The sequence below is a fragment of the Leptodactylus fuscus genome, chromosome 8 (assembly GCF_031893055.1).
Source record: "Leptodactylus fuscus isolate aLepFus1 chromosome 8, aLepFus1.hap2, whole genome shotgun sequence".
NCBI lineage: Eukaryota > Metazoa > Chordata > Amphibia > Anura > Leptodactylidae > Leptodactylus > Leptodactylus fuscus.
Window position 1 is genome coordinate 35,314,513 of NC_134272.1, and position 16,389 is coordinate 35,330,901.

Here is a 16,389-nt window from a genome sequence, read left to right on the forward strand (position 1 = left end):
AAGAAATGAAAAATGAGCTGTCTGAGCGTGGCCCATCTCTCACAATGTGAAGAACAACTGCAAACAGACATAGAAGAAGCATTCTCTCCTGCAGACAAGGTGGACTTAAAGGAGGGAAAATGCAGGAGAAGCACTTTGGGACGAATTGTTTACTGGGCCACAGAGACAGTCAGTCAGTTTATATCTATGGTTAGGGTAGGTTCACCCTTGGGTTTTTAATCACGATTTTGCGGCTGTATTCGCCTTAATATCCTGACTAAAAAGACGGCTCCCATTGATTTCAATCAGGTGTTTTTTCCAGGAGCCAGCTTGTTCGAGCTCCCAGAAAAAGAAGCGAGGTGTTCATTCTTCAGGCCGTTTTGCCTCGTAATTTGGCTTGAAGACACTCCCTCCCCCCGACTAGGCCCATTCATTGGGCCTAATCCAGAGCGGAGTGCTCGACTGGATGGTGGTGCAGTGCACCGGCATTCAGTCATGACTACCCGTTTTTTGGACTGGAACCTGAGGCTACCTCCACCTCAGGTTCCGGTCCAAAAAAACCCGTATGAACTTACCCTTACTTATGTTTATCTATTACATCCTAGAAGACTGCATGGGGTGAAAAGTAAGACTAAACAGTGTTCGGTTCATACTAGCACTGGGCTCTCAAAGTCGTTCGGGTTAGTTGAGGAACCCGAATGACGCAGACCTACAGCCCAATACAACAACGATTACACATGAAGCCTAGCAGACCCCATTCTCTATAATGGGGTGTGATGAATGTCCACCATTTAGGAACTGAAAAGGGCATAAAGTCCTCTGTGCAGATTTTTTTCGCTGCCGATTTTTGGCAGTCTCTGCAACACAGTCTCCAGATCTGAACCCAGCCTTACACTGCAACAGATTTATCAAAGAACCTAATGCTTAGTGGTAAATTTTAAACATCTTTAGACTTTAGGGAGCAGATCCCAATGCTCTACACCTTTAACCTTCAAGAGTCATTTGTAACCCATCTTCAGAAAGCAGTATCAAAACCCTTGAACAATGGTGAAAACAAAGCCATAACTTGACATAAAAGGTATGGTGAAATGAATCACAGTACGTATAGGCATGGTCATCTAGATACTGATCTTACCATCCGGCTCTCTATTCAACAGATATATTTTTCAGAATTTCTATCTTAATTAAGTTCTCCACCTAAATGTATTGTCTACAAAGTGCATCTCACTGTATTAGGCCTCTGTGTTGTGAAAAGACATATCAAGATTTCATTTGAAGGCCTAGTTTTCTTCTAAAGCTAGGTTCACCCGCTCCTGGTCTCCGTGGTCTCACAGTTTATCCTAAAAAATACAGAGAGAAAAGTCCTGCAAACAAGATTTTTCTCTCCACATTTTTTGTGTGGAAAGCTGATGGACCCCATTATAGCCTGTGGGTTTCCGCGGGTAACTGCTTTTTAAGAGGATTAGGTTTCTGTTCTTCGGGTCCTCAGGTGTGAACCTGGCGTCACAAATTTCAGTGTCAAAGCTCAGGATCTAACCCCTTGTCTGCTGCTGCCTGACACCGCACTCCCACTATTACAGAGACAAAATGGCAAATCAGACACCAAAACTAACAGCATCGATTGCTCAGGAATGGTGGGGGCTAGAGAAAAAATTCCAAGAGATGCTAACAACAGAAGATGTTGGAGGGGGTGAAAGGACTTTGTTAAACCAATATCTGGTGTGCCCATCCTTTGCCTTTAAAACAACATTAATTCTTCTAGGTACATTAGGTGCACAGTTTTTAACTACTGGTAAGAGAACTAAGCACAGATCTGTGGATGTCGGCTTCCTCAAATCCTTCTGTATATTCATGTTACCCAAAAAAGATGATGTTGAGATCAGAGCTCTGTGGGGGCCATATCATCACTTCCAGGACTTCTCCTCCAATGGATGGTCACATTAAATATTGATTTGATTTAGATTTCTGTTTTGTTCATTCACGTAATAGATTATTTTTTGTCAATGAACGAAACTAATACTTCTATTTTTGAAACCATTCTTATTTTGTGGTATTTTTAACACAAAAGCTGCTCAGACACTGACATAAGAACACCCCTGTAATCCAAACAGCCATATGTAGCAGAGCTTAGGCAGCACTGTAGCACAGCTCAGTAGGCTCTCCATATGCAGAGGTGTACATACAGCTGGGCATGCTGCACATATTCAGCGATGTAGCAGAGCCGAGACGCAGGAGCAAACAGATCATCGACAACAACAATTGGCTAACTATAAACGGATCATCGCCAACACCAACATGAAGACAAAGTCGGAGGCAGATGATAGTACTGTATATACAGTATCTATAAAAATATATAAAGCAGACCATTTTCTGCAATATTGATTTACTTTCTATTCTACAAGATACAAAATAGAGAGTGTATTCAGTCCCCACTAAAGTGTGCATATGTTTTTCTTTAAGTAACACTATAGTGCCTGGTACCTGTCTAAAACATAAATGCAAATGATATGACGTGGACAATTAGTATGCCTCTAGAACAATGGTAAATGGTATGGAGAAAAATAACACAATTTCCTTTTAAATTAGACAAATATTTTATATATTTTCGACTAATTAACACTTATTTATTTCAAATCTCAGATCCGTTTAAATTAAACTTTTATATTTCTCCACTTCCGGACCACTCATATTTACGTCAGGAAGTGGTCGTCGTGTTCTGCAATGACGTACCAGTATCGCCGGGATCAGTGCGTGTTAAAGCTGCTGGGTCCTACAGTACCCAGCTCTATGGTAACACCCAGTGGGCTGTATTCCTCCTGCAACTGGGGCTAAATGTACTAGCCTGGATTACAGGGGAAATCAGCCTCCAGCCCCCCAGTAATTTAGATATGTTATCAGTATAGATGGGATCTTTGAGATGCTGTGCACTGTCCATTACTGTGACTCTTTCAGCAGTCACCTTGGTATATATAAGGTCTAACAATCCCAATAGGCGATGGCCACAGTTTAACTATCCTCAGAGATTTAACTTGAAGCTCATGGGCCCCAATGCAAATGCTGTACCAGTGCCACTATATGTGATATGCTATCTAAAATACTGATTTCTTCTTATAAAGTAAACAGGCGTTCGAGCTCCAGGGCCTGGTAGCAACTGATACCTCTGCACCTGCTATCGTTACACCCCTGTTATTCCCCCTCCCTGCACTATAATCTCTGCACAGGTCGCAGAGCATGTCTAGAAAACATTCCCATAGCCATCCATGAGCATCTAAAGATCATTATAGGGGAAAATTTATCAATGCTTTGAACCAGGAAACCTTTTTGCCTCGGCCTGAATGTGCAACTGATATAAGTTATACCTTAAACTTTCACCAGTTTCCAGTGGGGGATGATTACAATTCTGATATCAGGGAGCTCCAGAGATGAACCTGAATTATTAGGAGACCATAGCCACTTAATAATTCAGACGCATCTTGGACTTGTGGGGGAATTGATTAAAACTGGTACAAAAAATGCCAGACAAATTCTTCACTCTGTTTCTAAGGTAAAAGTGGCTTCTGTAAAATATATCTCTGAATTCTGATACCAGAATCTCAAACAAGATGACAGCCCCCATAATCCTGTACAGAAAACAGAATTTAAAAATCTACAATTCTGAAAGTAAAAATAGATTAAGGCCTGGGCCCCAAGTGGCATAAATGCCGTGGTCAGTTGCTGCAGAAAAACACGCGCAGCAACTGTTGCAGTTTTGGAATCTACAGCATGCGAATTATATCTACAGAAATGCTGGTGGTTTCCCTATAGGTATAATGGAAGCAGGAAATCTGCAGAAATACTTTCTGTGAAAAGCAGTGTGGGAAAGCTGAGATGCGTTGCTGACCACGATTTATCGTACAGTGCTTATTTGCTGCAGCCCACTATGTGGGGCCTTAGTCTATAAAAGGTAATGTTTCGCTATCGTGTTTTCATTGGTAAAATATATATATCTTTAAGAGTGTTGTTCCAAGAGTAATAAAGTTAACCATTGTATTCCCTGCACTAATATACACCTTGGTCATCAAGAGCCCCATTTATTACCTGTGCAGAGGACAGATGAGAAGACGGGAACTCTTATTCCTCTGCCTCACCTGGTGACGCTCCGACTCTCACCTCTGCGGTCTGAGAGGAGTGGTGTTGGTGACGTCAGTGACAGTAGGGTCAGCAGCAGGGAGACAGAGGAACGAGAGTTCTGCCCTCTCCAGCTGTCCTCTGCATCTATCTATCTATCTAAAACTCAAACTCTGTAGTAGTCTGCTCTATACAAATCCACAGTTCTCGCCTGGTTTGGGTGAAATTTGGCATGCCCCCTCTCCACCCACAGGAGCAGAATACTGTGCATGTTACATATCGCTAGCGTCCCCCCGTCATGAGATTGGGGCCCCTAAATTTAGGCCCTATGCATATAATGGGGCAAAGTGAAAGTGAAAGCGCTGAGGGGAAAACAACAGTTGTGACTGACAGGGACGGATTATAGCGACGGCGCCAAAGAGTCGCTGCTAAAAGGGCTGCACCACTACACACAAACATTTCACAAACACCATATAAACATCACACAGACGGCACACATACACCAACCCACAAACACCACACAAATGCCACAACACACTACACAAACACCACCCCACAAATACCACACACACACGCACGGACCACACATGCACACAAAGACACTCAGATGGATGCACACTACATACACAGACAAACAGAGCACATGCGCAGTCACACACAACTACTGCACACACGGACACTTGCTCTGTGCACGCAGAAACACATGGATCACACATGCACATACACGCATACATACACATGGACCACACGTGCATGCACACACCCATACATACACATGAATCACCAGTGAAATTGGGGCAGAGATGGAGGGAGACATGAAACTGTTGGGAGGAGATGAAAGGGGGACATGAAACTGTGGGCATAGATGGTGGATATGAAACTGGGGCAGAGATGGTAGATATGAAACTGGGGCAGAGATGGGGGACATGAAACTGGGGCAGAGATGGGGGACATGAAACTGGGGCAGAGATGGGGAACATGATACTGGGGCAGAGATGAAGGGGGACATGGAACTGGGGGCAGAGATGAAGGGGGACATGGAACTGGGGACAGAGATGGAGGGGGACATGAAACTGGGGGCAGATGGAGAGCAGGACATGAAACTAGGGGGTAGATGAAGGGGGGACATGAAACTGGGTGATGGAGACGGAGGGGGCATATAATTTACGGGTGACTGTAGGAGGATGTGTGGGGGCACATGAAAAATGAATGGGAGAATGGGAAGAGTCAATATAAAAGTGGGAGGGGCTAAATTTGCCACGTTGTGCATAGTGCGCCACACATTTTGTCCCTCTTATTGTACTTCAAAAGTTGGGAGGTATGTTTAAGTGGAAAAAAAGATTTACTGTAGCTTTCTGAAAATGTCAATTACACTGTGACACTGGAAACTTTACTTTAGCCAACATAACCAACAATTTAACATATTTTCCGAGAGCGAAGCCGCGGGTATTCTACTAGTAAGTAATAAACAGGGCTCTGGGGGCACCAGGGTGTATATTCGTAATAAAGCTTGCTTACTCCCTGGACACCATCTTAACACAAATTGTTTCCATCTTTTCCATCTCTATATATTTATTGGGCAAAACTGTTTTTTTGCAAGCAATATATTTTTAAATATGTGACTATTGGGCTGCTTGGATGCAGAGCTTACTATCTTATGTTCTTCCCAATGAATATTTCATAAGAATTACAAAAAAGTCCATAAAGTGGGTGGAAAAGCAGCTTTTTACAACAGCATATATAAAGCTCTGTTTATATCTGTGTGCATTTGTCATATACACCTCTTATATGAGAAATATATATATATAACATTGAATAGAAACAAAGTTGTATATGCCTATGTTATATATAGAAGACTTTCCTCATAAATGAGCATGGATATTATTGTGCGTGATGTGTGAACAGGTGACCACATGCCTGAAATGCACCAGCTTTTTGTTAGTAGGGAGCAGGTTTACTACGCTCTCACATACTATACAATGTTGTTTAGATTGATTTTCAGTTTGCATTGTATCATCAGACCACATTTACTGTCAGCACAGAACAAATATTACATTCTTGGCGAGCCAACAAATCTTTGTGTTAATGCTGGGGGGGCTTTTCAGGAAAAAAAATGTCACCCTTTGTGTTATTCTTCTGTTCATTTGGGTGGCTGAGACAAAGCAGAAATGTGGTTAATGAAACAGATGTGTGAATTAACTTTGGTCACGAACATTTCTGTATAAGAAAGCCGATACAGGTTTTTACCTATAAATCTATGACATTGAGACACAATCCTTCGCTGTATTCATTGTAGCATGTGCATTTTATAAAAAGATATGGTTGACAAGCAGTGGTGTAACTGGGAATGGTGGGGCCCCGTGGCAAACTTTTGACATGGCTTCTCACCTGACCGAAGCCCCTGACTGATCAACACCCCCCCACATTCCAGCACACAGTATAATTCTCCATAGTGGCCCTTGCACACAGTATTATTTCCCCTAGTGGCCCTTGCAGACAGTATTATGCCCCATTGTGGACACCCATGAATAATTATTATACTCGATAACGGCCTATGAAAAAAAACCCGCAGAGGTAGCGGCTGTCACCGGGCCCCCTAATGTCCCGGGCCATGTGGTAGCCGCTACCCCGGTAGTTATGCCCCTGTTGACAAGTGAGGATGTCTTCACTGGTCACATACAAAATGATTTTATTATAGGTTATAACCTCCTCAGACCTCACGTACACTGTAGTGAAAAATGGCTTTAAAAGATATCATTTCATTGTGGATAACTGTATCTACGTTGGACCCACTGGGCACATTCATCCAGTCCTAATCAGGAGCGGGGTGCACGGCATCAGTATCTCGTCCCGGCTAGCTGTGAAAAAGCCAATGGCGGAAAAGGTTTCCGCCATGTGATCTAGCCCTTACTGGCCATACTTTTCGGAGGGTTAAAAAGATCAGTTGAAATCCAATTTGGATCACTTTCCAAACACATAAACCTAGTAACTACAATAAACACATTGTTATCAAAATATATTGTGGTCTTTAACCAGAGTTCCTATTATAGCTTGTTAAAGTTACAGTTGTACTAGTAAGAATGGAAAGGGAAAGACTCAGCAACTTGCCAAAATAATCTTTGGTTACTGGCTGAAACTCCTCTCTCCTAATCTCACTATGTCACAGCATTCTTAATAAAAAATAGTTAAAATAATCCATGAAAAACCACAGAAAGAAATTACTGTTGAACATTTTGCTGACAACAAACCCTGACCAGTTTTGCTAATTCCTATTAAATCCAAGCAAGTTGCAGTAATAACTCCAGTATAAGCAGAGTAGTACCCAAATACAACATAAAACCTAATCTAAGGATGAAGAAAGTTATATCCTAAATCCTGATGGGTGTAGATTTTAGTCCCGATGAGCAGTCAGCTTGGTCCTCGGTAACTGACATGGTGATAGTGCTTATACAATGCTTATAATTCCCGTGTATAATGGTACATGCTAGGGCTGGGTGACGTGAATCTAGAAAAAATTTGGATTTTGTATTTTTAAAAAAATCTGTGGCAGAATATAAAGAAACAAATTGATATGTTACAGATTTATACATTTATACCACGTCAATTTCCTTGCAGAAAAAAAATCTGTATTATGTGTATGAGAAATAGAATTTCTCATTGTCTTTATTACTACTGGTTGGTTGTACAAATTTTCTGCATTGAAATCCGCATGGAAAATACACATCATGTACATCTACCCTTTAAGGGGTTGTTCCATTAAAGACACTTGTCTCCTATCCACAGAATAAGGGGTAAGTGTCACATTCCTGGAGTTCCAACCACTCAGTAAGATGGAGGACTGAAAGCCTACTTGTGAATGAAGTGCCAGTGTGCTTGCATTGCGGCCACCCCATTCACTGCTATGGGGCTAGCGGGATTGCATGGGGCATGGATGACCTCATTTGCGAGGAGAGATTAAAAAAGTTGGGGAGAAAGTTGATGCACATAAAATCCCCTTAAAAGACAAGAGACACTACCTCTGCCTGGAGAAAAAAAGGTTTGATCTCTAGAGGTGACAAGGTTTCTTTGCTGTAAGGACTGTGAGGCTAAATTCACATGACTGAGTTTCATCTGTGGCATGAAAAGCAAGGCGTGTGATTCTGAGCTCTGAAATTGTCCACCTCTGATCTGGAGCTCAGTATCATGGCCCCTTGCCTGCTCCAGCCTGACAGTACAGAGCCTAAATATTATAGTAGCACCAAAACTAACTGCACTGATAACTCAGGAATGGTGGGGACTAGAGAAAACATTCAACTGTGCTGGAATCAGTGGAGCAGCAGCTACTAACAGATGCTAAGTACTGGAATTGGTCTTGGTAGTAACAAGACCTCCTTAAAAATGTCCCAAGATTACTGTGTAATACTAAACAATTTCTAAATCTTTATACAAGTAATACACTCTGTTATAGTTTATAATTTATTTTCTCTTTTTTGGAGATTATAATCCCCTCATTTCTTTATGGATGATGTCAAAACCTTAATATACAGATAAAAAAGAAATCTATAAACAATCACTGTCCTAGGCTTAGTACATGGGTGCATGTCCATGGGTCCTGTCTGCTTCTGTTTGCAGCTGTCAGTGTTGTAAATGGGGATGGGGCAAAATTAGACTCAACCATTGGGCAATAAGGACACTGTTTACGAATAAAGACCCTTTTTCCATCCTGGAAAACCCCATTATGTGATTAGTGCACTGGACACTTCGGAAAAGATTTTCTTTGTCTGACATAACCTAAGCAAGAAGTGCCATGACCATTCCTATTCCAGATCCTGTGGTCAGTGGACTCTCTCTGTAACTGTACAATGCTGTACTGTGTATTATTACTCATAGCTGGCCTGGAAAATATGTTATTTTGCATGATATTGCCATTAGTTAAAATCAGAAACAGTCATTCTCATCCCTGTGATCTCCGGCTTGGTCTTTTACCATAGATATGTCCCATCGGTGAATATCTGTTTCTATCATTCAGTTTATGCAGACGATCAGCAACAAAAGGTCTACATCATCCTGTCCAGAACATATATTTGTATGGTCATTAGTTTTGAGCTTTACGGTTCTGGTTATTGTGACATCAATATCAGTATCTATTCCAGAAATAAGACTGTACAATCTTACCAATGGTTGCCCAGAGAGTTTAATCTTCTGTCCCCCGGCACCTAATAATTACTCTGTGCCTGAGCGATTCAATGCAATAATGATAACTAAGAGTCTGTAGAACAAAGGTTCGCTTTTATGTATATTACAAATGCCTCAGTTTCCATAATGGAAAAAAATAACTATTATTGAGACCGGACTGAAGTCAGACAGATCAACGTGTTTGCCAGCATAGGGAAGTAACATTAAGTAATCACATGTATTATCAAACAAAGACCAATTGTATAACCGGCTCCAAGAAGGAAGTAAATGGCACATGCCCTCTAAGACAGTTCATGAGTGTAGAGAATATTTCAGAAGTTGAATGAACTTCTCTATTTACCTGTTCCAAGAACTCTTATCACTTCTAGGATGGGAATTCTCAATAAACAATTCATTCCAACTACATTTTCCTTCTGTCATTGAAACGATTTGGAATAATAGAATAATTCCCATGTCCCCACCGCTGGAGCAAAAAATATTATTATTAATTATTATTATTGTTGATAAATCTTAATACATTTCCCAAAAAGACATATTGATCTGTCTGGCAGGGCAAGCACCACATGGAAAACTGAATCCTAACAATTTCCTACAACTGGGCGCATCTGGGAACAAGCCGAAAAGCCCGATGAAGCAATGACATTAATCCTATTTTATTGATGACCAAGGGCAACATTTTTCAAGATAACATCATGTCTGCTTAGGGCCATAAGAATGACTAACGTCAATGAATGGATGCAGCTGGTTCAAGGTGCTTACCCCTCATGAATAAAGAGTACTGATGAAGGGTAAGCAGCCTGAAATAGTGCTGACCATTTTTCTGATCCATTGCTAAGTGACACTGGGAAAATGGCAAAAATGGACCTATAGAGCACATATGGACACAACACAGACATTGATATGTGTGAAAAAGATCTGTTTTTTGCAGACACGTTCATGAGCTTCCACTGCAGACTCTAAAAGGAAAAAACAGTGCAGAATGTAGGGCTAGCTTGTCTGGTAAAATGATGGCCTCCATGATGAAACCTGACAAGTACCATTTGTGTCAGTCACTCAGATCTGGCACTGGAGATAGTTTCTTCTGATCGAACAAGTAAACAGAACTGAGAATTCAGAGGTGAACAATGTCTTAGCTCAGTGTTTTTCTTCAGGATCTAAACAAGAAACTTTGTATTTAAGATCAGCAAAGATTTGTCAAGTACAAATCCTTCAAGTAATCTAGTAGGATGTTTTCTGTTGCCTTACACTAGTCCTTCTTCTACAATGTACTACCATTGCCATGTGTCAACCTCAGTGGATGAATCCTGGCGACTCTCATAGATCCTGGTGCACTTCACATTTTCTGCAGAGCACTGTATGTCTTATACTCCTATTTTCTTTCCTCCAATATAGGTGGTGCCTGGGACCACAGTGTTTAACTCTTTGGGTCCCAAGTCCTGACCTATGCACTCCTTCTTAATCCTGGAAGATACTACTATTTTAGCCCTATCATATTCTAATCTTTGTATATATTTATAACTCCCATAATGTTAGGAAAGAAAGTAATCCACCAGCCCCATTAACATACAAAGCCTTATTCCTTATTGCAAGAAGTGCGGGGATATTTTATTTTACTCCTGTGTTTAGTGTTCCTTTAAAGCCTTAAGTAAAATATCTACGCAATAATAATAATAAAATGTATCCACAACCAATGGGAGGTGCCTGATTGCTAGGGGTCCAACCCCGGGACCCTGCAGTGATCATGAGAAGGGGGTCTTTAAGGGCCTCACATAAATAAAGCAATAGTGCATGTATGTGACCACAGTTCCTTTCACATTTATGAGGCTGGAAGGTTTGGCAAGCGCAGCTTTTCCATCATTCCCATAGAAGTGAATGGAGAGGTGTGAACAGTCATGGGGAACTTGGGACACCTGTTTTCATGACCAGGACTCTAGTGATTTGATATTAATTCTGTGTACTCTGGATAGGGAATACTTGTTATTAGTGGGAAAACTCCTTCTACAGAAAATGCTGCCAGTGATCTATCCCAATCTACGAACAAATAAAATGACACATTTATAATATATTAGTATACAATAAAAATGCAATATTAATTTAGTTACAAATCATGTTTATGTCAGGTATGCAGGCTACTATACCTGCTTTATCCAGAGGTTAGTACAACATTTATAATAATAGTACTAGATACATTATACATTTCTGAAAATGAGTTAAAGGGGTTGTCCATCTAATAAACAGTTGTACAAACAATAACACTTGTCTCTCAGTTGGACTGAAAACGGCCAATCCCTCTAAGCTTTTCCAGGATTGGGTTCTAATAGTTGTGGACATGGCAGTTTGCTGCTGGTAAGATGATGTCTACAGATATATACAATTCCTGTTACATTCACCATGCTGAATACACTGCTGTACTTGTTATATACTCCACAGAAGTGTTTGGATAAAGTGAGAGCTGGAGGTATAGTAATCTTCCATTTACAATTATTATATGTGCCTGGAACAATAACAGATGCTCAGCTGTGAATGTGCAACCTTTCGATCATTCTTTTTATGGAGCAGTTGTATATCATGTTTACATTACAGTCTGACATTTGTAATCATAAGGTAGAACAGATGGGTACGGCTTAGTCTAAAAGCAATGTTCATATTCCAGTGAATTCTATTACTCGGGGGAAGTTATTCCTGGTTAAGAAAATGATACAGAGCGTTAACTCTTTCAGTTCTGATCATACAGATAAACAGATGGCAATACAATGCGATTGAAGGTAGAGGCCACCCCAAGTTAAGATGTGACATGGGGGGGGGAGATGAAACCGCTTATTTAACCCCTTAAAGACACAGGGTATTTCAGGTGAGAATGCTTGGCTTCTGTGTCTGCAGCATGAGAGCCCCTTACTATTACGCCGCTGACTGTGAACTATATGCTGAACATGACAATAAACAGGGGAAGGGGTTTAAGGGGGTCTGTCAGGTTCAAAATACCTCTTAGAACAATAATATTGCAACATAAGAATTGCAAGTACAAATGGATGAAGCAAGTCAGATATATCTATCTTTTTATGGAAATGCAGATCATCCTGCATGTGCTTCATTACATTATACATTTTTTAATATTGTATAATGAATTAGATACATATTTTGTTGCAGATTTACTTTAATAGGAATTCAATTCCTGGCTTTTAAATGAAATAGAAGAGGAATCAGAAACCTCCGGGCCTCCAGCTGTTGTTACACTACAACTCCCAGCATGCTCCAGTCACTTCTGTAGTAGTTTCGTGAACAGCCAAGCAAGTGTGCATGCTGGTAGTGTAGCCTGGGTAGGCCCGAAGCTTGTTGATCCATGAATTAGAGGATCTTTACTGCTTCTGCCGGCCAGCTGTTTATGAAGGAGTCGGAGTCAGGCTCTGGAAAAGTAGAGGACTCTGAGCAGGTGGTATGGCCTATCGGCTAAATGTAAATACAATATCTTCCCCAAATCACCCCTCCCTCTTAACAAGGACCGGACCCGCGGGGAGTGCCATCTTCCTGTGGACTCGACGCCGAAACTGTGGACTCTCTGCGCAGTTAGTGACGATGCTGGCGGGGTCCACAGGAAGATGGCGCTCCCCGCGGGTCCGGACCGGAGGCAGCTGCAGGCAGAGAGTGAGGAGCAGCTGCACCTGAACTAACACCAGCCTGGAGCTGCCGCAGGAGCCGGACAGTGAGGACAGCATCCCGCTGCACTCTCCGTGGACCTTCTGACTGGACAGCCTTCTCTCCCTGGAACAATGGCAGTAGAATGTGAGTGCAACCGACATCGTGCAAACAATACAGTGTCTGGAGTGTATATAATAATATCCCCCCTGCGCTTGACTCAAGCACAAAAAATGTGCTGAAAAACTCGGCTTATACTCGAGTATATACGGTATGTCTGACACAGCCGCCATGTGCAGGAAAAGCTACAGTATATCTGAGTTTCTGGTGGTGCTAAGAAAATCAGGATATGCTAAGATATGTTATCACTTTACCATAGGTGACAGTCAATCTCTGCGCCTCCCACTGATATGGAGAATAAAGAATCTACAGGACTAATATGCCACTGCATCCCATTGACTATTATATCAAGTGAATGAGGCTTTGCTGCCCTTCCCTGCACAGTAGGGTGGATGGAAAGCTAACTCCGAGCGACTGACTCTTCATTCTCAGGAGCAGCGAGGCTCCGACAGGCAGGATTGCCATCACATCGTAGCAGGTATAACAGGTGAAAGAGTTATTATGTCAATGACAAAAGTAAAGAATCTCTCTAAGTATATGCTGGAATACAGTCATTGACAATGTGATATTTTACTCTTTAGATTGTGGTGACCTTATGAATAAAAGTGCATAGTACCTGCTTGTGGAATTCTCCTCAAAGGGATACAGGATTTCTCCATTGTTACAGATCTCACAGATGAAGCCCTTCTGGCTACAAAGGCTGCAGCTGTAGACATGTGACGTAGCAAACTTGATCACTTTTGTTAGAAAAGGAGCCAACTTGCCTTCAACTACCTACACAAGATAAAAGACAAGTACATTTAGACAACATTCTCATCAAATGGAGCATATAGAAATACTTATAATAAGGAACCGTAAACTAGTATTAAACAGTTAATCTATCACAAACACTGACATCTGATAGGTGGATTATCGTGTTATGGAAGCTATAGTTAGAGATAGGTTAGTAAAAGACCCCTTATACATCTCCTATCCACATCAGAAAACTGGAGTAGACTAGTGTAAAAGGTACATTATTGGTACATGGTACATTTAAAGGGGCTGTCCCATCTCAAGGATCCCATCTATACTGCTAGTTTATGTGGATTTAAGACTTTTCCTAAATACATTGCTTTATCAAAACTGCTTTGGTTGGCCGCTATCTTAATTTATTCACTTCATTGTTTACACTGTGTCTCCATAATCATGGACCTGGGGATGATCTTATCTCTCCACCCAGGACAATTGACATAGCTCCCTGCTCTCAGGAGGGAAGGGGAGCTCAGTGCTCGGAGCAGCTTGTATTTCTGAGCTGTTTATCTCCTGCTCTTCCAGTTATCAGTCGGTTAAATGAATTTTGCTAATAATGGCTGAGATAGGGGGTCCTCTGTATGTAAACACAGACCTAAAACCGAGTTTATTGCAATCAAATTCAGCTATGCAACATCAGCTTCATATTGTGCATCTTCCAGTGATACTGTGGTAATTTATGTACAACCATCCCTCATTACTGACTGCAAGTAAAACCCCGCCCACTAATGTACAGAGAAAACCAGGAAGTGAACAGAGCACACAGCATGCAGGCTGCTGAACAAGCCCGTTTGTAATACCCCTTTAAGATGTGCCCTGTTGTTTACTATACTATGTTATGTTATTTACTATGGCATGAGATATAACAAAAATTCATGCCAGTCTCTAACAGGTGAAGATTTCATTTCTGGCAAACCTCTTAATTCAGGCACTTTTCATGCCAGCCAGGAATTGATTATGAGCAGCTTGCAAATGCCAGTTTTGATACCCCCTTCCCAAAATGTTTGCACTTTTGGAACCAAATGTCGGAACTAATATTATTCTATATCAACTTTCACAATCACTACAGGATTTACATTTCAGGAGCCTAGAGGCACCTTACAATCTGCCCATCACATAAGACACATTAGTAATACTGTCTTAACAGAAGACAGTGCAAAGTTAGACTAAACAGTTTTAGGGCATGGCCCCACGCTGTGAAAACGTGGAGATACGTTGCAGCAAAAAATGCTGTTTTACAGTACCTGGCTAATCCCAACCCATCACTTACATGACAATTATACCTATGGAAACATTGGCATTTTCCATACGGCTATAATAAAAGCAAAAAATCCATATAGGAATATTCTGCGAACTTTCTTTGAAAAATACTGCTGAAAAAATGTGATCCGTTTCTGCCACGGTCTTTTCCACAACGCTTTTTGGCTGTAGCTTGCTATATGGGGCCTTGACCTAAGAGTCAATGTGTTGTCACATTTTTATGTTTTCATATACAATTTATTTTTATTTTTTTTTAAATTTTTTGGGTGATGTTGTTTTTCACTGTGTCACTCCACGGTGGTTACAGCGCTCAAGTGGGACTCCACCCGGTCATCAATAATCCATACAGACCCGGCATTCAAGCGGGTTTATTACAAACATTTTATTACTAGAGGAAAAGCAATGCAAACATGGTAGTCATGTGTAACATTTCAGTCTCTAACAACACAGACCTTCTTCAGACACTACAATGAAAAGGAACAGTATAATAACAGAACAAGGCTCAAGTGTTCTACCAAGGTGACATAGAATGAATGTGTCAATACATATGTACATGTGTAAAAATACATCATATAGGCAAAACTAGAGCATAGACACATATACAAGCTGTAAGATAGATAATACATTGCAAAAGAATACACTGAAAAGCTCATAATGTAATGTAACGTACTTGGAATATAATGATCCCAGAAGAAAACGTCATATATTGTTCCTTACCATGAAGGGTAGGGATCAATGATAAAATTCCAGAGGTATCGCATATTACAGCGTATGACAATACAGGAAAAATAAAATCATGTTACGTCAAGAGGATACCACAAGATTTTACTCAAACTTCACACGCAGGACAAGGACCAGGACCACAGGGAATCGTATTCCCTTGGAATATAATTTCTACCTTTTTGCAAAAACCCATTTGTAGCCATTGGCCTATTTTACACAAGGGCTAACCAGAAGTCCCTGAAAGTCCCTGGTAATCCTATCCTGCCCAGCTTTCAGATATTGGGTCCAATATTTCAGGAGCCTAGAGGCACCTTACAATCTGTCCATCACGTAAGACACATTGGCCGACTGTATTGGGTGACACAACAGCATTTACATACTCCCGAGAACAGAACTTTTCCTTGTCTCCGCTGCCCCCAATGTTGTAACATACTGAAAGGGGAAAGCACATATCATAGACAGGTTGTCCCGATTTGAGATTTCCTTACGTGTAAATCATCATACGTGGTGTATCTATTTAATTGTCTATTTAGTCTCATATATGTTGGGGAAAACTACCCAGCATATGGGGATCCCATAACACGGCATAAATCTAACATACAC

The 16,389-nt window shown here is 41.1% G+C and overlaps 1 protein-coding gene across 1 annotated transcript in view; it reads right to left on the minus strand.

Moving 5' to 3' along the window:
- PLEKHM3 (pleckstrin homology domain containing M3) overlaps positions 1 to 16,389 on the minus strand; it is a 144,805-nt gene that overhangs the window by 9,222 nt on the left and 119,194 nt on the right. Inside the window, exon 7 of the mRNA XM_075284290.1 lies at positions 13,631 to 13,788. Within this exon, the coding sequence (XP_075140391.1) occupies positions 13,631 to 13,788 (158 nt within the window). The remainder of the gene's footprint in view (positions 1 to 13,630; positions 13,789 to 16,389) is intronic.